Source organism: Argentina anserina, chromosome 3 (assembly GCF_933775445.1).
Source record: "Argentina anserina chromosome 3, drPotAnse1.1, whole genome shotgun sequence".
Classification (NCBI taxonomy): Eukaryota; Viridiplantae; Streptophyta; class Magnoliopsida; order Rosales; family Rosaceae; genus Argentina; species Argentina anserina.
The window spans coordinates 6,175,123-6,199,496 of NC_065874.1; the positions used below are offsets into that span (position 1 = coordinate 6,175,123).

General features: G+C 37.1%; 4 protein-coding genes across 6 annotated transcripts; 3 read left to right on the plus strand and 1 right to left on the minus strand.

Moving 5' to 3' along the window:
• The first annotated feature begins 508 nt into the window (after nucleotides 1-508).
• On the plus strand, nucleotides 509-2,590 carry LOC126787624 (patatin-like protein 7). The gene is made up of 2 exons (XM_050513494.1): nucleotides 509-1,558; nucleotides 1,942-2,590. The coding sequence occupies exons 1-2, from the start codon at nucleotides 599-601 to the stop codon at nucleotides 2,323-2,325; spliced, it is 1,344 nt and encodes a 447-aa protein (XP_050369451.1). The 5' UTR covers nucleotides 509-598; the 3' UTR covers nucleotides 2,326-2,590.
• Nucleotides 2,591-5,955: 3,365 nt separating this feature from the next.
• LOC126787645 (uncharacterized) lies at nucleotides 5,956-8,215 on the plus strand. 2 transcript variants are annotated; one of them, XM_050513532.1, is made up of 6 exons: nucleotides 5,956-6,087; nucleotides 6,172-6,233; nucleotides 6,644-6,724; nucleotides 7,447-7,533; nucleotides 7,706-7,759; nucleotides 7,895-8,215. In XM_050513532.1, exons 1-6 carry the CDS (start codon nucleotides 6,033-6,035, stop codon nucleotides 8,126-8,128), a joined length of 573 nt encoding a protein of 190 aa, XP_050369489.1. In that variant the 5' UTR covers nucleotides 5,956-6,032; the 3' UTR covers nucleotides 8,129-8,215. The 2 variants fall into 2 exon arrangements, with proteins under 2 accessions (XP_050369489.1, XP_050369488.1); XM_050513531.1 differs by having other exon boundaries at nucleotides 5,975-6,087; nucleotides 6,166-6,233.
• Nucleotides 8,216-8,343: 128 nt separating this feature from the next.
• LOC126787647 (uncharacterized) lies at nucleotides 8,344-9,636 on the minus strand. 2 transcript variants are annotated; one of them, XM_050513534.1, is made up of 2 exons: nucleotides 9,513-9,636; nucleotides 8,344-9,016 (listed from the first exon to the last, which is right to left on the minus strand). In XM_050513534.1, exon 2 carries the CDS (start codon nucleotides 8,971-8,973, stop codon nucleotides 8,476-8,478), a length of 498 nt encoding a protein of 165 aa, XP_050369491.1. In that variant the 5' UTR covers nucleotides 8,974-9,016; nucleotides 9,513-9,636; the 3' UTR covers nucleotides 8,344-8,475. The 2 variants fall into 2 exon arrangements, with proteins under 2 accessions (XP_050369491.1, XP_050369490.1); XM_050513533.1 differs by having other exon boundaries at nucleotides 8,344-9,020; nucleotides 9,513-9,610.
• Nucleotides 9,637-14,855: 5,219 nt separating this feature from the next.
• Nucleotides 14,856-23,046, plus strand: LOC126786568 (probable LRR receptor-like serine/threonine-protein kinase At1g56130). Its single transcript, XM_050512417.1, has 24 exons — nucleotides 14,856-15,054; nucleotides 15,256-15,442; nucleotides 15,564-15,635; nucleotides 15,733-15,804; nucleotides 16,118-16,189; nucleotides 16,619-16,690; nucleotides 16,801-16,872; nucleotides 16,986-17,057; nucleotides 17,153-17,224; nucleotides 17,313-17,384; nucleotides 17,506-17,577; nucleotides 17,679-17,750; nucleotides 17,921-17,986; nucleotides 18,415-18,477; nucleotides 18,720-18,767; nucleotides 18,969-19,027; nucleotides 19,480-19,865; nucleotides 19,978-20,173; nucleotides 20,267-20,431; nucleotides 20,639-20,757; nucleotides 21,041-21,251; nucleotides 21,672-21,900; nucleotides 22,185-22,335; nucleotides 22,417-23,046. The coding sequence occupies exons 1-24, from the start codon at nucleotides 14,919-14,921 to the stop codon at nucleotides 22,819-22,821; spliced, it is 3,141 nt and encodes a 1,046-aa protein (XP_050368374.1). The 5' UTR covers nucleotides 14,856-14,918; the 3' UTR covers nucleotides 22,822-23,046.
• The last annotated feature ends 1,328 nt before the right edge of the window (nucleotides 23,047-24,374 follow it).

Here is a 24,374-nt window from a genome sequence, read left to right on the forward strand (position 1 = left end):
CACCCAGCAGCATCTTTTCCTTTTCTTTCTCCCCAATAAAAAAAAACTCCCTTTGTCGCCTGCATTAGCTCCCGATTAATCGCCCACCTAAGAATGTTCCGCGATCCTCACCGCAAAATTGGTCTTATAGAGTAATTATTTTGTGTACGTATTACGTTATGATATAATGAAAATGTACATAGTGAAAATGACAAAAATTTATTTACATATAAAAATCAATAAAAAATAATCACAAGAAAAAATGAGCTAATAACATTAAAAGGGTAGGACACGTGAGATATGTGGCGGGTATATATAATAATTTCTCTGATCGTAAAAAATGTTTAATTTATTATACATCAATGTATATTATATATTTCACATCCGACAATTAATATATATATATTATTTTTCTAAACTTACTCACAAAATAAACATTATTCTCCTCCATTCCCCCTCCTATATAAAACCTTCATATAGTGCTTCTCTACCCATCATCTTCATCAACAATCTTCAACTACAACAAATTCAACTCTCACCTACTACTAAACAAAAACCAAAGCTCTAGCTCCAGTAGTACTTCTATTTCGTACGGTTAAATCCCATTGAATTGTGTGCAATGGCGGCAGCAGCAGCAGCATTATCCACATCTTCACTGTTCAACATCGACTCCGACTCCGTCGACGTCGACAAGCTCAGCCACGAGATCTTCTCCATTCTCGAGAACAAGTTTCTCTTCGGCTACGACACTACCACTGCCACCACTCCTCTTCATCACATGAAATCTAGCAAGCACGTCACCGGCAAGGTCAGAATCTTGACAATCGACGGTTCTGGAGCCACCGACGGTATTTTGGCCGCCAGGTCTCTTGTCCACCTCGAGTCCTGTATCCGCCGCAAGTCCGGCGACTGCAACGCCGCTGTTTCTGACTACTTTGATGTTGTTTCTGGCTCTGGCCCTGGCGGCATTCTTGCGGCTCTACTGTTTACTAAAGCAGCAGATGGATCTGGCCGGCCGGTGTTCACTGCTCAGGAAGCACTGAACTTCCTCTTAGAAAACCGAAGTAAGATTTTCAAGTCATCATCCCAGGCGGGTATATTCCGGCGAGTTTTCCGGCCGGTGAAGGCGGAGAAGGAGAGAGAGAGGCTCTTCCGCAAGACGTTCGGCGATCAGCTTACTCTGAAGGACACCCTTAAGGCGGTGTTAATTCCCTGCTACGACATGTCATCCCGCGCGCCGTTTCTGTTTTCGCGCGCCGACGCGGTGGAAATGGACGGCTACGACTTCCAAATGAAGGACGTGTGCACCGCCACGTGCGCGCATCCCGCCGCAGTGGGCGCCGTAGATGTCAAGTCAGTCGACGGGAGGACGAAGATCATGGCCGTCGACGGCGGAATTGCCATGAACAACCCTACGGCCGCGGCTATTACGCACGTGTTGAATAACAAGCAAGAGTTTCCGTTCTGTTCTGGAGTGGAGGATCTCTTGGTGGTGTCACTCGGAAATGGAGAGTCGGAGTTCGGAAACTTGTCGCCTTCTGGCTGCCTAAGAATCGCCGGAGAAGGAGCTTCCGACTTGGTAAGACTTCTTAATATTTAATGATGTGCATTTTCTCTTGATTTTACTTTTACTTTGATTGAATCTTAAAAGCTTCAAATGTCAATATATGGCTCTTAACCTAAAATCTATAAAAGAGAGAATACGAGGGTTAGATACACTGTTTACTATGGTTTGATTCTTGTACTTACATGTATGGTGGTTAGGGTGGGCATGATAATTGTGGTACCTAATTATAATTGCTCGAAGTTCTTTCCATAACTTTTTTGTTAAAATAAGAGGTCCTTTTGTCCTTAATTTGGTGCAATATATATTCTCAAAGCATATTTGGCGCGCTATGATTTTAAATTTATCTTTTATGATCGAGTAGGTATGCTAACCAATTATTACTTGTAAACTTGTAGGTTGATCAAGCTGTTTCAATGGCATTTGGGGATTCCCGGACCAGCAATTATGTTCGCGTGCAAGCCACCGGCAACATAGCCAAAAGCGCTGCGCGTATGGACCACTCTAACAACAGCAACAAGAACAACACCAACAGAGACATATTGGCTTTGACAGATGAAATGTTGGCACAGAGGAACGTCGAGTCGACTTTATTCGAGGGGAAGAAAATTGTGGAGAGCACGAACTTGAAGAAGTTGGAGTTGTTCGCCGGAGAGGTGATCAAGGAAGAAGAGAGGAGAAAGACGAGCATTTTGCCGACGGTAGCTTTGAAGCAGACGTCAGGATCGCCAGCCAGAACTTCGTCTGCTACTACCCTATCGAGTTTGTCGTCGTCGTGTTGATTGATCAGTCTAGTGTTTGAGTTATTGAACCGGAGTTTGTATGTAATTCGCAGCCGCTCGCGGTGGTGATTAAGGAAATCAGGCATCCGAGTCTGAGCTGCAAGAGTGCGTTTGAGCTATGTAAACTTATGATAGAGTGGTGTATAAGGAAATTAAATTAGCATGAGGGTAACTAGCTAGTAGTGCAGAGATGATTTTAATTGAAGCTTGGAGAGGTTTCGATGTAGTATATGTATTTGATCCTACGATTGGGGTCCTTATTGTATTATATCACACAATTAATTTGTTATTGAACAGCTTTGGCTTTCGGTAGATGGATGAGGCTATACGTTCGACGTAATTGAAAAATTGTCTGCTATTTGCTAAACATTATTACACAACCAATATATTCAGATTCCACAATATGCGGTTCAGAACTAAGCAAAGTATATTTGAAACAATTCGTGGTGTGATAAAGCCTTAGCTTTGTGAGGTATGTCGGTCTAATTAGTTGCTACGATTCAACTTTAGTTTAGTGCTTATCTTCATTTTGGGTTAGATTTTTGTCCAACGAATCTTATTATCAGGAAAGGACATAAACAGAGGGATTGGGCGACAGAGTGTGACAAGTTTAAAACCACCTCTTCCTGTCCAATCTTGTTAGCAAGTGAGGCTTGTGTCATATAAATATAAAATGGGTGTTGCAAAATGTAACCAGTAAAATTTTACGCACACCCAACAATTATAAAATTAAACTTAAATTTTTGATTTTACCACTAATACCAAACGCACCTAGCAATAATATTTGAGTTGAGATTATACTTCAACCCTGGCTCCATCTACAAATTTGCAACCATTACCCGTAAACGCATATTTATATGGCTTAGGAGAAGCAAGGCTACACCAAAACCAATCAAGTTCCTTGTTTGATATCTATTTTCATATTCACTTATTACATGCAATCATATATATTAGTGTGGAAACCCCAAATAAAACCTAATTGGATGATCTTTGCAACTAATTTAGTAGATTGAATAAGCACGTACGAGGGACCCTAATTGGATGATCTTTGCAACTAATTTAGCAGATTGAAGAAGCATGAGGGATGGGGTCATTTGAATGACCCAAGCTGTTCATATCTAGAGGAAGAAAAGAAACATGAAGCAATAAAAAGAACTAACGGTTACTACTATAATGAAAACAAATAGATTAATATAGGGAATAAGAGATTGAGAATGGGCAGCAGTAGTGTCGATGCCTAATAAACAAATCTTGGCCATCCATTGTGAATTAACAACCAAGTTGAGCTAAATTGTTAAACGTTCTCCTACCCATCTCCCACACAATTCTCTCTCTTTCTCTCTCTCTCCTCCTATGAGCCCCAACAACTTTATTTTCTGCAAAATTAGATCGAGTGCTCTTTGTCTTCCATCCCCATCGCGTTGCCGCCACCTACATTCCCATCACTGCCGCCGATCTCTTCTTTTCACCATGAAAATATTGAGTGTTGGCGTGTTAATTACATGAACAACAAACTAATTACATGAATAACATGGTAAACACATCAATTACTTGCATATACCATTACAATGCTTTGTATAATTTGATTTTGAAGAAAGACTAAACTTCTTGACGGAAAAAAGAAGAAAGACTGCAGCTCCAACTAAACCTAACCATAACGTCAAAGCTATCTAGAAAGATTGGCTTTTCTCTAGTTCGATTGTCCCACTGCTCCTCTGATCTTTGTCCTTGTATTTATCACTCAAAGTTCCAGCATAACTGCATCGCTCATGAAAAATAGAGATCGGCGGCAACAACGACCAGGGTGGGGGGAGGGGGGGGGGGGGGGTAGGTGGCGGCGGCAACGATGGGGATGGAAGACAGAGAGGAGTAGATGACGGATCTAATTTTGCAGAAAATAAAAGTTAGGGCTGAGAGGGTAAAAAGAGAAAGAGGGAATTGGGTGAGAGAGAGGTAGGATAAATTTTTAACAATTTGGCTCATCTTGACTGTTGATTCATAATGAATGGCCACGATTTGTTTATTAGGTAATATTAGAAAAATCTTCATTAGGAGAGAATCCCGGTCCGTACTTTTACGCCCTTAAATAACATTTTTGGTATAACATAGCCCTTTATTGGATATGAGTTTGTTTTCACCTTTTGGATAATAATTCAATTGTAGCTAGATGAAGCCCAAATCAAATTAGTCTAGTTCCAATTCAAGTTTGAAGACATATTTTTGGCAAAATTGTCAAAATACACTCTAAATTTGGCTAAAACTGTCAATTTACACCATAAATTTGTATTTGAGTCAATTTACCTCCTAAACTTGGTAAAAATTGCTGATTTGCACCCCATCCGTTAAATTTAACTGTTTTATCCAATTTTGCGTGAAATGTCATGCACATGAGAGGTAATGTTGTCATTTTATATTTATATTTTTCTTAAAAACAAATACAAATATTCTTTAAAAGGAGGATTATTTTTTAATCAAATTATTTATTTACATCTTTTTTCTACATACTCAACCCTACTTCGAATTATATATTCAACATACCCACTCATTCAAATATAGTGTGTTATATATATATACACATTGTTAAAGGAGGAACGAAACGAGAATAATAACGACGTAATGGAACAAAACGTAACTACTTAATTATTGACAATGGGGCCTATATATATGCATTACCTAACTACAATCCCGTAGAATTCGGAGTCCTAATCTATTACAGAGATGCGAATATATCTCTAACAGGAAACCTAATAAGGCTAAGACACGCACAATGGTAGAATAGTAATTCTTCCAGAACACACATTTATTTTTAATTTTCAATATATTTATTTATATTTTTTAAATATATTTTAACATACTATATCACATAAAATAATAAATATATAAATCAATAACATATTTCGAAAAAAAATTGTAACAAGTGTTCATCTTAAGTAATTTTATTAATTTATTTCATTATTAAATATGAATAAATATATAATGACAATATTGCCCCTCAAATGCATGACATGTGACTTAAAATTGGATGGAAAACATTAAATTTAACGAATAGGGTGCAAATCATTAATTTTTACCAAATTTAGGAGGTAAATTGATCCAAATGCAAGTTCAGTGTGCAAATTGACAATTATGACCAAATTTGGAATGTAAATCGGTATTTTATCAAGTAAATAACTTAAATATTATATATGAATCTTACGTAAGTCAAACTCATAACCTCTCACTTAATAAAAGAAGACTATGTCACTAGACCAATACCGGAAATTGTTGTACTAATTGTTGTACTACTGTATATTGATAAGGATTATCAAGAAAAGATTATGTTCGGAACTAGCTTTAATACTTATATGAAGTAGAGTTGATCGAAATTTTCATTTTGCGTATCATTTAGGCTCAGAACGGAGTCAGGACCCATCTTCATATTTTGGGTCTAGTTTCCAATGTGAAGCCCAATTCAACTTTTATACAGAGCAGAAAGTGAAAGAAGCCCAAATTCCTGAAAAATTCAAACCAAACTGAACAGAACGAACCAAAATTAGGTCGGTTCGGGAAATGTTCTATTCGGTCGCCGACAAACTCACTTTCACATACGTATAAATTCATTTCCGCCAAATAGAATCTGATATTCGATCCGAAGACCCCAAACTGAAAACAGATCAAGGAAGAAGAACGGAGCATCAGACAAGGAGGGAAGGAAGGGAGTTAACGTTATGGCATTTCCAAAGCGATCCGGAACAAAGCGAAAACTGCATGCAGATGATAAAAGTTAGAGCTTGCTCTGAAACTTGTCTACTTTTTATTATATTTGATTTGTTCTGATTGTCTGAACCAATTGTTTCAAAGTTTCAGGTGCATCAGAATCTGAAAGTGATGATGTTTCAGAAAGCCTCTCTGACATTGACGATGCCGAGGTATGACTAGTGTAGCTTCTTTTGATGTGTTCCGAGTTGTTTTGATTGAATGGTTGTCGTCCATTTTGGCTAAGTAGATAGAAATGATGATATGAGTTCAGTTTTGTTTAAATTTGATTGCCCTGGAGTTTCTCATGGGCAAAGCTTTGTGCTTTTGTCATGGTTATGGCAATTGATTGAGATTTTGTGTCTGAAAGTTAGAGGGAAACATATAATGAAAGACAAATGCAGTGATTACAGTTCCCCGTCAGCTTTCTTCAAGATCGCTTGCCCCATAGCTGCTTGGTATATTGCTCGGTCCAAACTTGCTTGTTGCTAACATTTCTTCTTTTTGAGATTTGTAAATGGCTGGTTCATTGGTTTTTCTGATGTATGAAATTTCACATTGGAGGCATTTGTGTGATTTGCAGATTGCTCCCTACCTTAACAGCAAGAAGGAAGCATTCTATAAGCGCATCATTTGGGAAGCAATGAACAATGATTCTGTGAAGGTAATTCCCTTGCACTTACATGGATTCTCCATGTTTGTTTTGCAGGTCCTGTACTTTCTTTTTATTGATGGTTTTTGTCATGATCTATGTTTTAGCCTTTTTTTTGTACTTATTGTATTTGACTAAATGAGAGATAATAATCTAGTAGTAGTTGAGTGCAAGAAACATGTTCGCTCTATTGCACAGCATGTCTACGTTTTTAGTTGGCATTCTACCTGAGTCCTAATATCTGGTTTGTCTAAGCTTTAAGTCCCCAAAATCTTGAATTATGAAGCTTCTCTCTTCCTAATTCCAAGCAATCATTTGTCTCTTGAATGTAATGTTATTAACAAATTTGAACTTCTCTCGAAATCCTGATATTCACCTAATTATGAATCGTAAAGCTCCACTACATAAGTTATTACTGATTTCCTATTATGTTCATTCATCTTGTAATCAGTCTATGAGTCATATGACTAGGTTTGGTACCTAAATTATAATTTAATATGTGTTTATATCTGTATGGTTAGCCTCTCATGTGTGGATTGTGCTCCGAAGCATATGCTTGGAAGTCCTGATCAGCCTATTTGTGATTCTGTAAATACCTACGTAATTGTGAAATGTAATAGTTGTAATGATACGTTGGTGCTGCATTTGATTATTATCTAGTTATGCTCTTTACTATCTGGTAGACCTCTAGCATTGAATTTATTGATTTTTATAAACAATTATTAATCTGACAGGGAAAGGGAAAACAAGCACGAAAACCCCAGAAAACTTCTTCCCCAAACAAAGCAGTCAAAATTTCTGCTGAGATGGATGATGGAAAGGTGAGTTAGTAAGGTGGCTGAAAGTTATTTGCTGCTTTCATATTTGTGTGGTGCATTGTAACTTTTGAAGAAAATTGGTCTCTTCTTCTTTCTGCTCATACCTATTCCTTTTTCCTCAGGGTTGCATCTCCTCAATATTGGATATACTAATGTGGCTATTTTGTTCATGCAGAAGCGGAGTTCAAAAATCAACTATGAGATACTGAAGAATTCAAATGAAGAGGATGTAAGTCTCGTTTTGCTGGCTTATATATATGTAACCACTGTTGCTTTTTATGGCTATGTAAATTTATACCACATCTTCTCCGCTTAACTGCATGCTTAAAGTTGCAACATCTAATATTTTCACTGTAAAACTCAGGTTAACCATGCCCCTGACTTTGAAGAGAGCAGCCATGGTGATGTGGAGCACTCAAATGACAAATTCAATAGTGAAGCACAAAGTTTTGGAGACACTTGTGAAGATGAGTTTGATAATGAAAATGCATTTAGTGAGGAGGCTGAAGGCAGACAAGGCTATGAAGATGATGATACATATTTTGCAAATGATGATTATAACGAATATGGCTATGAGGACGAGTATGGTTTTGACTGATACTGACTCGGTTTTGTCAAGTGTTTTTTGCAATGATTCAATGTTTTCTTTCCTGGTTGTGTTGCATTATGTACCAAACCTAAAGCATTTTTTTCTCCTTAAACAAATTGTTGATGTACTGGGATCCCTAGCAATTTTGTCTCCTGCTCAAACAAATTGTTGAGATGTACTGGGATTCCTAGTCTGGAAAGAAATTCAAGCGAGAATTGAGCATATATTTTATACGGGGCTATTATTAATTTGAAGCTGTTTGATACAAAGCAAGGAGCAGTTTGAATGAACATTGCCTTCAGTTCAATTCACATGCTCTGACTGAATTATGCATAGGTTCTAATTTTCAACACCACTCACAGTTTGCTAGCGAGGGCAAGGTACTTGGTATGGCGGCCCTGAGCAATGATCTTCCCTGTCTTCTTCCTGAACTCAACACTAACAACAGCAACAGCTTTCCCAACCCTCAAAGTCTTGGCCTCAATCTCAATTTCTTCCCCAGCATATGCAGAATCCAAGTACGAAATATTGATCTCCACTGACACTCCAACAGTGGGAGCTCCAACAGTAAAGATTGCAGCCGACCCGATCAAATCCACAAGGGTTGCTGTGGCTCCCCCGTGCAGGAAACCACCCCCGTTCAGCAACCTTGGGGGCACTTTAAAGGTGCAGACAATTGTGCCGCGTTCAATGCGATCAACTTGAATGCCCTTCATGATAAAAGGCTCAAAGAACTTATCCGGCAGCGTATCCATGGAGGCTGCAGTTTCACCTTCCTTCTCCAAGTACCTCCTTGCCGCGTCCATATCTATTAGCACCTCGCCGCCCTTTGTGGCCTTCATTTCAGTTGCCATTCTGGGGATTTCTCGCTGCAATTGTGGTCAATGAGGTTGGTGTCTTCCTAAATATGCAAGAGGGACTTTGTCAATCACAGTCTCAGCAAATACAACAATGCAATTCTCAATGTATATAAGCCAAGTATTCCAATCACTAGCAGCAGAATTCAACTAAATTTCCCATCTTTTCCAAACTAGATACATCATTACTCAAATTATAAACATCAAAATCATTCCTTTCCATTCGCAGAAACACAATCAAGATAGAAGAGCTTCCTAACCATGAGAAAGAGATACAACCGCTTCATCCCTTGATATATTTTCATCTTAAGAGATGCAATTGGTTAATCCCACATGAAAGAACTGAACTTACATGTAAAGGAAGCAGATATATAACACATTCAAGCTGAAATTCCCAAACAGAACAGAAGTTCCCAATTATTAGGAAACAAGTCCAAATACTCTTTATAACTAAAACCCAGATCAGATCAATTGAAATAGCGGATTCCTGCTCTTGATTCAAAACCCAATTTAGGGGGATAGAGAGAGATCCAAACCTTGGGGTTGTCAGTGGTGGTCTTCCTCACTCGGACTCGGCCTCGCGCGACTGTGGGAGCTTAGCTGACAAACGTGAGAGATGAGAGATTATTATACTGAGAAACCGATACGGGTGTAAATGAATGAATGGTTAAAATAGATGTACCGCCGCACTGGTGAATATTACATGTAAAAGTGACAAAGAGTAGACCGTGTGCTTGGACGTTGTGTGTTTTCATCCTAAAAGTTGATATAATTTATTTATGAAATGCATAACACTATAATATGAGTCAAACAAAGAACTTACTATCGATGAGTATGGTAGTAGTTTTAATTTATCATATTTTGATGCTTTTGAACCGGATACAAATATCGTCACTGATCGTACGTGCTATGTCTTGATGTTGGTAGCAATGTATTGTTATACTCGGAATAGGGTAACCTTGATCGTAAGCCGAGGGCGATTGAGGGTATGAGCATAAAGATTGGTTCAAGAACTTGTGCCGTAATGCTAAAGTCAAAACTTTGCTTAAGTTTGTTAATGATTTTCTTGTGCTGCTAGATTTATTATTAGAGATTTCTCTAGTCATCCTATTTGCTACAGTGTTAGAAGGCTTTTCAACGCCTCATATCAAATTGACGTAGGTTCTAGTGTTCTACTATAAAAGATATATGGTGTGCTGGCTGCTAGAGAGTTTAATCTCTCGTGATCAGTTTACTAACATGTCCATTCTCTGGAAGCTGAAATCCATCATCAGGGATGTTAAAGTGAAAGGGTTGATTGGATTCTTCGACAAAGTCTCTATTTCAGATGTCTACAAATAGGGGAACTTCATTGCGGATGTACTTGCTTCTTTTTTAACCGTTCTCTTCTAGAGTCGAGAAAAGATGGACACCATCTTTTCCCTCCCTCCTCCAACGCACGCTAACATAATTCTGGTTCTCTATTCTTCTTTTGTTGGTTTCAGAGACGACTCACTGTAATCTCATTTTCTTTATTTATTTATTTTCAAAATTTTTATTTTTTAAGTATAGATCATACCATAAGAGTGATAAGACTGGGCCTTCTATTGAAATCCGTGATACATAAACGAATGTGAGTCGGACAGAAAAATCCATACCAAGCAAAGTGCTGGTTTTAACCCCCTAAAAAGAGTGCTAGTTCTAAGAGCATCTGCTCGGTAAGCTGCGGATGAAGCAATCGCGATCGTCTCTTCCTTACTATATATATGATTCTACCTGATATATCTGAGTTGTTTCTGGTTTCATGTTACCATGGCTCAAAGCCTGTACTTGGTAGAGTTTTTTGGCTCCGGTGATTATAAGCTAAGCCACTCAAAGTATTTGGTAAGTTGATTTCTTCCTTCTGGCTTCCAAAAACCTTCACTTTTTCCTCGACTTATAAAAGTTGGTTCCCCTACTTTTAGACACCAGAAGCCTAGAAAACACGGAGCTTTTGCAATTGCGAATTAATGAAACTTTTAAAATAACATTGGACACCCTCTTAAACATTTACAAATTATAAGATTGTTTTGCAAAACCAAAACGAGACAGTGAGAGACGTCGGCCTCTCTCTCTCTCTCTCTCTCTCTCTCTCTCAGTTGAGCTTGTTCCAGGGGTGAGATTCTAATTAGGATATGAATTTCTTATGTAGTGGTTGCGTATTGGCTTTTCTCATGAAGATTATATTGTTTACCTATAGTGAAGTCTTATGAGATTCTGAATGAGACATATCGTTGAAGGAACAAAAGGTGTTGCTGGATCACGAGAAGGTTTGGGTGGAGCATGTGAAGAGTTGTGTTCATACAATTTTGGGAGTTAATGGACCTCAATCACCATTTTGGGTTGAAGAATCAAAATCAAGCAACATGTCTTGGCATTCTAATTCAAGGTTAGTCTTTTAGCAATCTCAATTCCAAATTTCTCTAATTACGTCGTAAATTTGGCTACAAGTTTGTTCTGGGTTGTATGAATTTGGGATATGAGTGGTATACATGTTTATGATTTGTATGTTATTCTGTAATATGTGTATGAATGAATCATGATTTTTGTTTCTAGATCCGATCATTGAGTCTCCATATCTGATATGGCGGCGGGGTCAGGGTGTCATGTTTTGGCGCAGGCTTGGCGGCGTGTGGTGGCGGTGTGGTGATTCTGGCAAGGTGGTTCTACGATGATTATGTTCTGGTCGCAGGTGGAGATCTCTCTTCTCTCCTTAATCTGGGTTTGGGCCATATTGGGCTGGGCTTGGATTAAGGAATTAAGCCCATCTAGGGGCAACTATATTTTTACTGTTTTGTTATTTTTTGCTAGTAGGTTTTACGTTGTTGTTTTCAATAAACAGAAGTGGGCTTGGTCCCGGGGTTTGCACTCATTGTGTCTGGTTTATCCTAAGTAGGCGGCGAGTTCCTTACTTGGTCAAATGGTCGCAGCCTCCTAGTGGTAGGATGAAGCTTGAGGTTGCTGGTATGTTTCAGTGGCCGCATAGTGGGAAAGCTGATAGATATAGTAATTTATGGCTCTTTCCGGTATGTGCGACGAATTTGTAAAGCAAACGGAGCCGCCAATGTTGCGCTCCTTGCTAACTAGTGCTTGTTAGAATGCATAGGTTATGTGGAGAGATCTGATATTATTTTAGAGCGTTCTTGTAGTATGGGGTTTAAGCTCAATGTCCCCTCTTGTATTCTACGGTTTCATTAATGGATACGTTATGAGGGCATCCGCTCATTTCAAAAATTTGTATATTAATGTGATTAGTAATTGGTCTATGAACGTATTCAAGATATTGGCACATGCAATGAACAAATTGATGAGCAAGCAGTAGAGTACATTCATCATTATGAGGTTATAATAACTCTGGGAAGTTCATGCATGATCAATACTGCTACAAAGGAGAAAAGATAAGATTATTGGTTACAAACTTGAAGAGGGAGCTCGAAATAAGGCAATCTTCTTGCAGATTAATTGTTACTGTTGTTAGAGTATATTTATATAACGAAAGTGGTTGTTTTTTAGAATGAGACCAATGATTCATGTCCAGATTCATATTCACACATATGTATTGGATAAATCTTGAATCAATATTATTCATTATTCATTGCCAATTTTCCCATTATTCATTGTTTTTTTTTTCAGATAGAAATTGCTAGCTTGTACATCTGGTCTAATTGAAAGCTAAAAGAAATTATCATATATGTATTGGAATATGATCAATGCAAGTTTGTAAAAATTCTGAATATATATAGCAATATAATTACATGATACAAACTATATATAGCATGAGTCCCGAAACTCTTGTGGTAAGATCAAAGTGTACCCAAGCTGTGGTAATTTTAGTACACAAACTGATTATTATGTAGGGTTACACGATCAAAACCAACTTGTAATGTTAAGAATATATTGAATTAAAAAATTAAAAAACCATCCAATATTAATCATATGAAATACTACTTTACAATAAAATCAAATTAAAATTATCTTATAAGTCCAAATTGGATATTTGACAAATTAAAAACATAAGTTAGTTCGAGTTTACCAAACGCTATGTTATGACTTATGCTACTAACAACCACTTATATAATCTAGTTTACCAAACAGCCAGCTATTTCACTTATCAGCCACTTATTTTCAGAAATCAACATAAGCCAACTTTCTTTATAAGCCAAACTGTATCAAACACAGCTAAAAAAATCAAAATGCTACTACGTACCCATCTAAAGGCAGTACTATCGAGAAAAAAAAAAGAAAAGAAAAAAAAGAGCTTCTATTCATACCGCCCAAAACAACACGTAAATCTCTATTTTTTTTCTAAGTTAGTGTTGATTTTGTCAACTGATGTGAAATTACTAGTATGGAGTATGGACAAATGTAAGAATAAACAAAAAACACAAATATTTTCAACACCATACATTTGTTTTCTCATTTATTTTCATATAATAATAATTTCAAACGGCTTTCATCTATCTAAACTATGATATTATCATTTTAAATAATTCATATACATCTTAGCATAAAATATTATTCTCACTTTATAGACGTTTATTTTTATTTACTTTTTTATTTTTCTAGTTTATTATAATACACTCGTCTAAATGCACTTTATTGTTATGAATTGTCGATAAATTTTATTTGCCAATTGTACTGTGATTTTGTTCAAGCTTTGAGAGACTGATATACTTATAATAGGTTTGAATCAATTGAAAAAAAATTAATGTAAAAAATAGATTTATTGATTTTATTGGACTATGGGCATTTTGAGAAAATTAGAGAGATTTAAATAATATTTTGATTGTTTGTCAAACTGAATTAGTGGTCTAATTACTAAGAAAGTGCAAATGCCGATTTTAGAGATATGAATATAAGCACTACGGGAAAAAAAAAAAAAAAAAGGCAGAACTGGAGGTACACTGAACTTGACCTTGCTCCGGTCATCTCGTATAGAAAAACTTAAAACTATAAGTCTTGCATGGTTATACTGGATCATAAAGTCTTCGATTGTGTGTGCGATGACTTAGCTTACGTGATACAGATCAAAATCATATATCTTTAGAATTGATTCTCCGATTTGGACTGAACTGATAAAAAGAAAAAAAAAAGGCAGAACTGGAGGTAGTCGAGGTACACTGAACTTGACCTTGCTCTGGTCATCTCGTATAAAAAGACTTAAAACTGTAAGTCTTGCATGGTTATACTGGATCATAAAGTCTTCGATTGTGTGTGCGATGACTTAGCTTATGTGATACAGATCAAAATCACATATGTTTAGAATTGATTCTCCGATTTGGACTGAACTGATAAAATAATATAGGACTCGGTTGTTGACTGGTTGTACATTTTTACGGCCTGGATTACCAGTCAACATAGCAATCAAGCTTTTGGATTGGCAATAACAGTCGTATAATTGGGACATCAGTTAGGTGACGAAAGGGGTCTAGACAACCGATGCAATGCGTTTGATGGGTCTTAAACAGTAGTTAATGATAAATTGATCTTGCTCATCTTATTCTCTAATCAACCACTAAAGTCATATGTTTTTGAGAAGTCGTGACGGTAGAGGTTCAAGAATTGCAACTCATATATCTGCTTAAAGCGATTAAAGAATTTATTTAGAATTGACTAAGTGCTTGATGGCCAAGGATTATTCTTCAACTTGAAATTTATAGTGCAACATACAATACAGAGAACAAGTTGGATGAGAAAGGGTGACACCAAAAATAAAATAAAAAATAGATAAGTACTGCTGGTATGATTTCACCCACACAAAATAGATTATTAGATCTAGTGATCATGGCATGACTGATACATGACTGATATCATGCATATATATATATATATATATGTAGTTATTTATACATTTGCAGACTAGCTAGCTTCTTGTTTAGCTGCCTCCCAGTTGTCTTATGTTCATCATCATTCTTCTTTAATAGATGAAAATGAAGCAAATAGCTGCCTTCACTTTCGCTAGAATCTGTGATGCATCCTTCTATCTTATTTTCTGCTTCCTGGGTCGCTTCTGGTTCTATTCTTCCACTGCCCAAAATGCTACTACGGACCCAACCGAAGGTACTCCCTCTACTACTGTTAGTCCATAACAGCATTATATTTCGGGAAATCGGAAATCTTTGCATGTATATACATACATATATATATATATATATATATAGGTTATTGTTATGTATACATATGCCTATAATATGCATACAAACATGTCTATATAGCTAGATAAATGTGTGAATGATTTACTGGGTGGTGTTCACTGTTCAGTGGCTGCATTGAACTCGATGTTACTGCAATGGGACGCGCCGGCGGGGACTCTGTGGAATATCAGTGGAGAGCCATGCAGTGGATTGGCGCTCGATTCCTCCCAATTTGAGGCAAACGGCCTCAACAACCCTGCCATCATATGCGACTGTAGTTTCAACAGTAGCACCGTCTGCCATATCACTCACTTGTATGTTACTCTGTCTCTCTCTCTGTAGCTAACTCTGTTGCTTGAACTACGTCTACTTGTGATTGTAATGAAGAAGTAATCTTTACTTATTGCAGTCGATCTGTTTCTGGTTTCTTTTCAGGAGAGTTTATGCTCTGGACAAAACGGGGGTGCTACTAGAAGAGCTTGTGGCTTTGAAATATCTTACCTTTTTGTATGAACACTGTTGTTTGGATTACTAAAGATTTGAATTTGATGACCATTTCAGTTTGGACTTAAAATTGCTGTTGGCAATTGCAATTTTTCTGTAGTAAAATCGATCAGAACTTTTTCACCGGTTCCTTACCAGCATGGATTGGCAATATGTCTGAGTTGAATATGTTGTAAGTTTAGTAGATCCTTTTGCTACTTCCCTTTTGGTTTTTACAATTTTCAGACTCTCTGCCATTGTGTTGTTGCATTTTACTTTTATATCAGGGTGGCCAGTGTCTAATAAAAGACGGCCATTTTCCTACTTCAGCAGCTTAAGTTGTTGATCTTAGACCCAATTCAAGACTAGAATATACTATTCGTCTTCAATCCAAAGATGATAAACTATCTGTCTGCATTTGTTTGAGACTTAGAGCGTCCCTATATTTACAGAACAGTGGTCCCTATATGGCAATAACTTTAATTGATTTTAAATTCTTCTTACAGGTCAATTGCCCACAATGCATTCTTTGGTCCCATACCAAAGGAGCTTGGGAACCTTAAGAAACTAAATCTGCTGTAAGTCTTGATATATGTCTCTGAATTGTAGGATATGATAGTAATGATGTACTCTCCTGATGTAGTCAACTGAGGAAACCATATGATACAGAAACATGCATTAGAATGTAACATAACCAGAGTACTATATTTACTGTGTATATTCTGTGTAAGAATTTAGCTTTTCTTTCCTAAAAAAAAAAAAGAAGAAGAAAGAAGTTTAGCTTTTCTGTTTTCAATTCTGTTAGTGAAATAATTATCAAGAAGAATTACAGACTGAAAGTTTATGATAGGACTTGAGATGGATGGTTATATCTGAAAACTACATGTTAAACACAGCACCTGGTGCAACTTAGGAGAATACATGTGAACACACTGTATGTGTATCTCTCCCAGATTATTTGTGTTTGTCATCAAGTAATTTTATGCCTATTCATCATGACTTTGAAGGTCCTTTGGAATAAACAATTTCTCTGGGACACTGCCTCCAGAACTTGGTAATTTAGAGAATCTCGAAGAGCTGTAAGTTCTTTGCTTAGTTAATCAGAGTTCATTTATGTGTCTCTAATACTTTCTTTTGATCAGCAATCTATTCACAAGAAATGGTGGTGATTAAATTTTGATTGTCACAGTTACATAAACAGCTGTGGACTTGGTGGTGAAATTCCTAAAACATTTGCTAATCTTGAAAAAATGCGAATTCTGTAAGAATATTGTGTTTTAGCTTACCAATTGTTCCCTACAACTTTTGTAAATGTTGGTGAATAGATTTATACAATGAGCTGATTTTTACCATTGTCAATGGGTGGAATTTTAGAGGGGCATCAGATAGTCCTTTCTCAGGAAAGATACCAGATTTCATAGGGAATTGGACAAAGCTAACTTCCTTGTAAGTGTGAAAATATTTTCCTTTGTGAAGGGAGACCGTATGGCTAAGATTGCCTTTTTTTTTTTCCCCTCATGAGCCTCTTAATTGTGTTTTAGGAGATTTCAAGGGAATTCTTTTGAAGGCCCAATACCAAGCAGTTTTTCTCAGTTGACCTCAATGAATTCTCTGTAAGTACAAAAGCTTACTACAATTTTTTCATTCTCTTTCACAAAAGTAACTTAAGTTATGTTAAGTTTGGTTTAATTAATGATGCAGGCGAATTAGTGATATCTACAATGTGAGCTCCTCTCTTGACTTCATAAGGAATTTGAAGAACTTGACTGATTTGTAAGTAGCGGACACACTCATCATCTCATATATTGCAATATAAGTTTCTTCCAATAATGTTATTTGATACTCCATGTGCTCATCTGCTTTTTATTTGTCATATTAATTTGTGTCCTGATAGATCCCTCCGAAATGCACTAGTCACCGGACGCATCCCATCTGATATTAGAGAATATCAAAGTCTAAATATACTGTATGTTCCAAAAAACAGAAACATTAATTTGGTCTCAAGTAAATGAATTCATCTTGTTTCTATCCAACCGTTCCACTTGGTCACCAAAATTCATGTTTCAGGGATTTGGGTTTCAACAATATATCAGGACAACTTCCAAGTGACTTGTTCAACATGAGTTTACTCACGTCCTTGTAAGAACCTTCACAATCAGTTTTAATATTTGTTTGTTTTGTAGATCTAAATGTTCGGTTTTGGTTGAGATCTTAACTAAAGCACAAGATTTCATTCCCAGATACTTCGTGATATTTGACATCTAATCTTTACTTTTCTGGGATGCCTTCAACTATCATTGGAATTGCAGATTTCTTGGAAACAATAGTTTGTCTGGAGTTTTGCCTAGCCAAAAGAGTGATATTCTTCAAACCATGTAAGTCATGATGTCATGAAGTATTATTGGCACCCTCAGAAATCTAAATTTGTGTGCATCTGCATTTGCACCAATGCTGAGGATTTATAGAGTTTCTGTTAGCTGAAGCCTGAAGTGTTCTTTTATTTCTTTACAATAGCATATTCTATCTTGCATAGAATCCTCTGTCAAATGTCTCATTCCATTTTTAGAAGTATGATTTCTTCTGACTACTGGGATCTCTCCTGTCTTTCCCTTAAATGGAAAAATTTAACCAATATATGTTCAGCACATAACCCAATCATAGCCATACTAATGGGATGCAATAAATTCTGAGTCAGGACCTTTCAGTTTCCAATTGACTGTTTAAAGCAATACATTCCATTTTATTTTTCAAAATCATAACTTCCATACATCTTGCAACTCCTCATTCTTTCTCTTATGTGCAGAGATTTATCTTACAACTATTTATCAGGAAGTCTTCCCCCATGGGTAACCACAATATCACAACTGTATGTCGCTTTATTTTCATCTCCATTTACAGTATAAAATCACCAGATTCTACTTTAACAAAGTATCTTACCTTGTCCTATTGTATCTGTGTGTAAGATACTAAAATGATTTTGCAGAAAAAATGAGTGAACAATGATGTCTAAACCACCCCCTGTCAGTGTTTTAAATTTCTCTTGTTTGCATCCTTGTAACTTGTAAGTGCCATCAAATTGTATGTGATTGGTTGATAAACTCAATGCAGGAACTTGGTGGTCAACAACTTCACTTTTAACGAAAGTTCAGAAACAGCGTGAGTTGAGGTTCCTCTTACCCATTTTTATACCATTAATAGCATCACACATCAAACACATTTTTTTTATCAAAGGAAACACATCAAACACATCACCTGCATATATGATAAACAAAGTGATTGATGTCACAATTCTGCAGTTCAGTAAATTTTTCCATTTTCATGTGGACATAAATAAACATTAGTTCTCTGTATTTGCAGGCTTCCTGGATTGAATTGCCTTCAAAGAAATTTTCCATGCAATAGAAATCCTCCGCGCTGTAATAATCTTTTATTTGACTCATCATTTAGTGTTTCATTTATGACGCGATAGAAAAATCAAATTGCTTGCCAAAGTATATGAGCAAGCGATGCATTTTAAGAGAAAACATACTGTTAAGACAAGTAATGACACCCTTACTCCGGCTTGATTGGATGATGAGGCAGTTTTAATAGGAGCTTATAACTAATCAGTAAGCCAACCAAGACATGCTAAATATAGTACTGGAGATATTGTACATATTATGAAGCATTTCGAGATTAATGGTGTTTTTGCAAGTTCAGAACCAATTTAGTTTCCTTCAATTCTGATATCGGCCTGCTTGAAGTTCAACAATTATAGGGAACAATGAATAAACAAACCTGGTTAACAAAAAAACATCAATATGAGTCTTCTGTGTTCAGTTTGTGTTATTGTTGTGACTTGTGCTAGTATATGTACCTAACTTTACAGATGCAAACTTCTCAATCAAGTGTGGAGGACCAGACATGAGAGGAAGTGATGGCATCTTGTATGAGGCAGATAACTCAACTCTTGGCCCAGCAACATATAACGTAACTAGTACAGAGAAATGGGCTGTTAGCAATGTGGGATTGTTTGCAGAGAAGAAGAATCCAAGCTATCTGCTAACCACCCTGGATCAGGTCACTGGGTCTGATGTGACCCCAGAGCTTTTCCAAACTTCAAGATTGTCTCCAGGATCACTAAGATACTATGGCTTGGGTCTTGAGAATGGACCTTATACTGTAAAGTTACAATTTGCAGAAATGGTGTTCGATGATCGTGCATCAGAAACTTGGAAAAGTTTAGGGCGGCGAGTATTTGATATCTATATTCAGGTAAAATTAGTAGAGAAAAAGAACTTTAGGATGCTATATATGTATTATACATAATTTCATAAGACTAAAAGAGTAAAAGCATGTAATTAACATTGCTTCATTTTCATCTTAGGGCCATCTAGAAGTGAAGGACTTTGACATATCCAAGGAGGCAGGTGGAGTTTTAAGAGTAGTTGTTAGAAACTTCAATGTAAATGTGTCGGAGAATTACATTGAAATTCACTTGTTCTGGGCTGGTAAGGGGACCTGCTGCATACCTAACCAAGGTGATTATGGTCCTCTGATAGCCGCGGTGAATGCTATCCCAGGTATATAATGTTAAGTTACAAAAATTTGACATGCATGTGTCGTCTGATGTAAATGTTTGCGTACAGACACTGAAATTCTGCTCTTTTTGTAAGATTTTGAACCTTCTGTTTCTGGGATTCCACCAATTACTCGAGGAAAGAAGAGGATGACAGGGGTGATTGTTGGGGTTGCAGCCTCGGTTGGAGTTGTGAGCGTGCTACTAATATTTGTTGTTTTATATATGAGGAGAAAAATACCAGACAGGGATGATGATGAAGGTAAGAGCACCATATAAGTAGCATTCAAGGTTCTTTCTGATATTTGAGAATTACACATGCAACTTTGATAGTTGATATGCTGTGCAACAAGTGCAAATGATGCTCTTTTAGAAAATACTTGTGTTGTGACATTAACAGAAGTTCTGAAATAGCATGCACCTATGATCTATTGTTTCTGAAATTGGATTCTCCCTTTTGCATATGTAGAACTTCAAGGACTAGACCCTCGACCAAATACTTTCAGTTACAGCGAGTTAAAAGCTGCAACTGGAGATTTTAATCTTTCAAATAAACTAGGGGAGGGAGGCTATGGCGCTGTTTACAAGGTATTTATTTGTACTTTGGCATCATTATGATGGGGTGCATGTATTGTACATTGAGTGTATTTTCACATCAAGTTGACCAGTTCAATTCACATGTAGTATGTCCATTCAATGGTAAACTAACACGGCATGATCTTGAGCAGGTGTACTGTTGTAAGGAGTTGCACTAAATTTGATGTGCCAATTCGTTGTATTGAAATAAATCAAAGTTACATCTACAGAAAACATAAAGAAAGCTTTTACTTTCAATCATTTTTTTTGGCATTTAAATTGTACTACTGTATAGGGCATACTTTCCGAAGCAAGGTTAGTAGCTGTGAAGCAACTTTCCGTAGCATCTCACCAAGGGAAGAGTCAATTTGCAGCAGAAATTGCTGCCATATCTGCTGTGCAACATCGCAATCTGGTGAAATTGTACGGATGCTGTATTGAAGGAAACCAGAGAATTGTGGTATATGAATATCTTGAAAACAAGAGCCTTGATCAGGCACTATTTGGTACATATAATTCTATCATTTACTTCCTTTCATCTACATTCTACACAGTACATTTCTATGCTTTCCTCTGTTTTCAGAGATTGCAGACTGCAGACTGAAGGTAAAAGGCAATTGTGTGAAAATTAAGAAATTACAAACCTGCTTGGAGGTCTTCAAACAAAAATCAAATTGCTGCTGCTTATAGTTTACTTGCGCTATGTGTAATACTGTCATTACTGTGGATCAATTGTTTGTTAAACAATATAAGAGTCCACTTTGGTGTTTCAAACTTGCCCAAGACTCATTTTATTTTATTTCTGTTGGGTTTTGTTATTAATCTTACTAATAGCTTGCATTGCATTTCCTCATGCCTAAGTTTGATTTTGTCATATTTTTCGCATAGTAATATTTTCCAACTTGATTAAAAGGGTTGTACTTCAGGAAATGACTTGCATCTTGACTGGCTTACCCGATTCAATATCTTGTTGGGAACAGCCAGAGGACTGGCCTATCTTCATGAGGAGTCAAGGCCAAGGATTGTACATAGAGATGTCAAAGCCAGTAATATTTTGCTTGATGCAGAGCTCTGCCCAAAAATATCAGATTTTGGACTGGCAAAACTTTTTGATGATAAGAAAACACACATCAGCACCCGGGTTGCAGGGACAATGTAAGCTGCTGTCTTTTTCATAGCTGCTTTCCTGTACATTATACTCTGTTTTCTGCTACACCTGTTAATATGTACCAGCTTGTTGACATCTTGTTCTGTTTGAAGACTATTTACATATGTACCAAAGTATTCTTCCACATTGTTGATGATGGAAATGAGTTCATTTTCGTAGTAGCTGATGAATTTTAGATGCACTCATGCATATATAGCATATGTGGCATGCTATTATGTTGATAATGACTAAAACCATACAGCATTCAGTAACCAACTTCATTATCATGTAGAGGCTATCTGGCACCAGAGTATGCAATGCGGGGACATCTAACTGAGAAGGCTGATGTATTCGGTTTTGGGGTTGTCATTTTTGAGACTCTTAGTGGGAGACCGAACACTGACAATTACTTGGACGCTGGAGAGATTTATCTCCTTGATTGGGTTGGATTTATATTCCCTCTTGTTATTTCTTTATTGTGAAAGATCTTTATCCCTTTTAACCTTGTCATAAAAAAATTTCAGGCATGGACTCTGCATGAAAAAAATTGTGGTTTGGGGCTTATGGATCCAAGACTGACCGAGTTTGATGAAGATGAAGCAAATAGATTGATAAGAGTAGCTCTCCTGTGTACTCAGGCATCGCCATTGGTGCGACCATCTATGTCTCGTGTGGTGGGCATGCTTGCCGGAGATATTGAAGTAGGTACAGTAACGTCAAAGCCAAGTTATCTGACAGACTGGGACTTCGAAGATGTAACTGGTAGCTTCTTGATTGATGGTGAAACCCCCTCAACTGATGATATAACTCTCCCCAAAAATCAGCCTACTGGCAGCACAACCAGTCCTAGCACCGGAGTTGACCTGATCCAGTCTCCAGTAAATCCTAATCATCCATTGCTCACTGGGATGGCAGGAGAAGGAAGGTGATGACAGTATCTTAATAGAAGAAATCCAACGTTCTGTTACTTATTCAACAGTTTCTAATCCTGAATGCACTGTGATGTTTTAAATTTACTATTCTAATGTAAGTTTGTTACCTTTGAAAACCTTGAAACTACACATATAGTTTGGATAGTCAAGATTACATTATTGTTTATAAGTACACCTTGGTCTCATACGTAAATGGCTAAAAATTGCGTTGTATACAAGAATTGCGTTGGATAGTCAAGACATTTTATGCGTTGTATACATTATTGTTTGTAAGTACACCTTGGTCTCACACGGCCATGCATAAAAGAATTTTAAGCGAAAGAGCAAAGAGAAACGAAAACCTAAGTCCCAAAATGTCTCTCTCCGGCGAAAACACAGGCACGGTCAAACCCTATGGTACCGAGGCCGTGCCTCCCCGTTTCACCTTTACGCGAATGAAACCAGGAGAACTAGACCGTCTTTTCCCACTACGACGTCCCGTTGATACTGGTAAGCTCCCACCACCAGAAAGGAGTGCGTACCGATGCCCGTCTGTTCCTTGGACAAACACCCTTCAACTATATGCCCGTATTTCAGGTCTCACGTCCCGAAGAACGCAATTGTTGGTAAATTATCTGGTGTGTTTTGTAAGGTTTGTGGCAGTGTGTTTTCAGGGCGTTGTTGTGATCAAGATGTATGTTATGCTGGGCTCAAGGTTTGTGGACGCTGTTTCATGTATGGCGATCACTGGTCCCATGAGTGCACTACTGATCTGGATTCTGTTAATACATCTTTGGGTTGTCATCCCTTAAATCTAACTGACCGTAGCAGTATATTCAAGTGAAACCAGTGTTGTGTAATCTGGCTTGCTTCAGCTGTGCTGTGATAAGAAAATTTATGTGTTTTCATACCATGCGGAATAGTACTAATGTGTAGGATTTTCTTTTCATAACCAAAACTTTGTTGCTGTGAAAAAAAAAATGAAGGAGAGGGAGATGAGATTTCTTCTGACCAATCTGAACACTCTTCTTCTTCAGAGCAACAACAACAACAACAAATGGAACAAGAACAACCCAACTCAAGTTCAATCCGTAGATTCTAAGTGAGAACTCACTATCTAGATAGCTATAACTTCCTGATTCTTTACTTTTTTTGTGCTTCTTATTTTATTGTTGGTAGTTAAAGATTAAGAGTTTGTGGATACTGGTTTCTTCATGATCATTGATTGGACTTGATTTTTTGGAGTGTGGACTCTTTATGTTGGATTTGGATTCATAGAGATGAAAATATTAGCTGCACTTAATGGGTTTTAGTTGTTCAGTGCAATGCATTTGGATGTTTGACTGCGTATTGGAAGAATTTGGTTCTATATACGACTAGAAGTTTTGTTCTTGTGTTGATATCGGTTTATTCTTTATAGTTTTGTTCTATATAGGACTGAGGACTCAGCTCTTGGCTCAGCAGTCTAATCTTCAGATATATAGGCTGTTAGCAATGTGGGTTTTTTTGCTGACAGAAAGAATCCAAGCCTTGTGGTAAGTACCTAGGCACAAGTCACTGGCACAGATGTG

What these genes read in the sequence shown, in the direction of transcription:
- LOC126787624 (XM_050513494.1), top strand. Translation starts at nt 599, where the DNA reads ATGGCGGCAGCAGCAGCAGCATTATCCACATCTTCACTGTTCAACATC. An exon ending in GAGAAGGAGCTTCCGACTTG is followed by an intron (nt 1,559 to 1,941) that starts GTAAGACTTCTT and finishes GTAAACTTGTAG; the next exon opens with GTTGATCAAGCTGTTTCAAT.
- LOC126787645 (XM_050513531.1), top strand. Translation starts at nt 6,033, where the DNA reads ATGGCATTTCCAAAGCGATCCGGAACAAAGCGAAAACTGCATGCAGAT. An exon ending in CTGACATTGACGATGCCGAG is followed by an intron (nt 6,234 to 6,643) that starts GTATGACTAGTG and finishes TGTGATTTGCAG; the next exon opens with ATTGCTCCCTACCTTAACAG. An exon ending in TGAACAATGATTCTGTGAAG is followed by an intron (nt 6,725 to 7,446) that starts GTAATTCCCTTG and finishes TTAATCTGACAG; the next exon opens with GGAAAGGGAAAACAAGCACG.
- LOC126787647 (XM_050513534.1), bottom strand. Translation starts at nt 8,973, where the DNA reads ATGGCAACTGAAATGAAGGCCACAAAGGGCGGCGAGGTGCTAATAGAT.
- LOC126786568 (XM_050512417.1), top strand. Translation starts at nt 14,919, where the DNA reads ATGAAAATGAAGCAAATAGCTGCCTTCACTTTCGCTAGAATCTGTGAT. An exon ending in GTCTGCCATATCACTCACTT is followed by an intron (nt 15,443 to 15,563) that starts GTATGTTACTCT and finishes GTTTCTTTTCAG; the next exon opens with GAGAGTTTATGCTCTGGACA. An exon ending in CTTGAAAAAATGCGAATTCT is followed by an intron (nt 16,873 to 16,985) that starts GTAAGAATATTG and finishes GTGGAATTTTAG; the next exon opens with AGGGGCATCAGATAGTCCTT.